Raw genomic sequence first — 1,305 nt, 5'->3', positions numbered from 1 at the left:
ATATCATTCTGTGCGTGTGTGTATATATCCACAGGTTTATGAACGGGATAGAACCCTCTTCATTTCAGATCCCCAGATGTGTAATGTCGTCGTCCCCTTCGACGCGATTTGACGGTAACGATATGTATGGTGTGACAGAGGACGATATGCAGATCCGTCAAGAGGTATGTCATGTGTAAGATTCAGCATCTCTATTTGACATACTTTATATACACGTGCGTACAGTTATGTTTGGCCTGAAAGGACATTTATCGTGTGCTTGCGTATGTGCTGTCCAAGTTTCAACATCTCTTTTTGATTTACATTGTATGCACGGACGTACGGGTATAATCACCCTGAACGAATATCTATCATGTGCTTGGATGTGTGTGTGTAGAGTTTCATAACCCTGTACAATTGACGAAAGTCCTCGTCTTGATAGATTATACGTCGGTTGTGATCTACAAGTATGACCCATACTAAAGTTCAATAAATATATAAATAGGCTTATATCATTTATTAAGACTATATCTCTGCCTTGATATATAAATATTATATATATATATATAATACATAATATACAATATTTATATATATATATAGTTTATATGTATATATATATAGTTATATACTATTTATATATATATATATATATATACATATATAGATATACATACATATATATTTATATATATATATATATATATATTCGATAGTTTCTTTAACCTATCATCTCAACGCATATGTGTTCTTGTGGCATAAATATTGAAAGATATATTTGTAAATTCACTCGGATAGCCCTGTGGCCATAGATACAGAACCGGCATATTCGTATTGCTTATCCGCTTACTTTCCCACCTGATTTCCTGGGACAGTTCTTCTTGTAGTTGTTGTCGGCGTATCATTATACGATGATTGGTGGGGGTCTCCCTGGTATACTCTATGAAGCCAGCATATCACTGTGCTTTGTATATGTTCAGGGCGAACTTTCAGAGTCCGATATTTCTCTGTAAATATTCACTACTTTCGACATATTATTTTTAACTATGGAATGCACAGGGCGAATTCCTAGAGCCATACGCAGAGACAAAGGCCATGGGCGAAGTAGCTATGCGAGACGCATGCTGCGATGAGTTCATGACGGTCGCAATCGCACCGCACCAGGTGTGTAAACATGCACATACATGTGTAATAAAATACAGATGTATGTGTTTTTGTTGTGGTATATAGTACGCACACGCACACACACGCGTATATATATGTATATATATATATATATATATATATATATGTATAATATATATATATATATATATATATATATAT

The 1,305-nt window shown here is 34.5% G+C and overlaps 1 protein-coding gene across 1 annotated transcript; it reads left to right on the top strand.

Annotated features, from left to right (window-relative positions):
• Positions 1-83: 83 nt before the first annotated feature.
• SARC_16428 (hypothetical protein) lies at positions 84-1,143 on the top strand (the record flags this gene model as incomplete). The annotated part of the gene is made up of 2 exons (XM_014289466.1): positions 84-164; positions 1,039-1,143. Coding segments are annotated over 2 exons (186 nt in total), but the record flags the coding sequence as incomplete, so codon positions are not given.
• Between the last annotated feature and the right edge of the window lie 162 nt (positions 1,144-1,305).

The sequence above is a fragment of the Sphaeroforma arctica genome, assembly GCF_001186125.1.
Source record: "Sphaeroforma arctica JP610 unplaced genomic scaffold supercont1.8059, whole genome shotgun sequence".
NCBI classification, from domain to species: domain Eukaryota; class Ichthyosporea; order Ichthyophonida; genus Sphaeroforma; species Sphaeroforma arctica.
The sequence above is the reverse complement of the archived record's forward strand: the minus strand, read 5'-3'. Positions and strand labels throughout refer to the sequence as shown.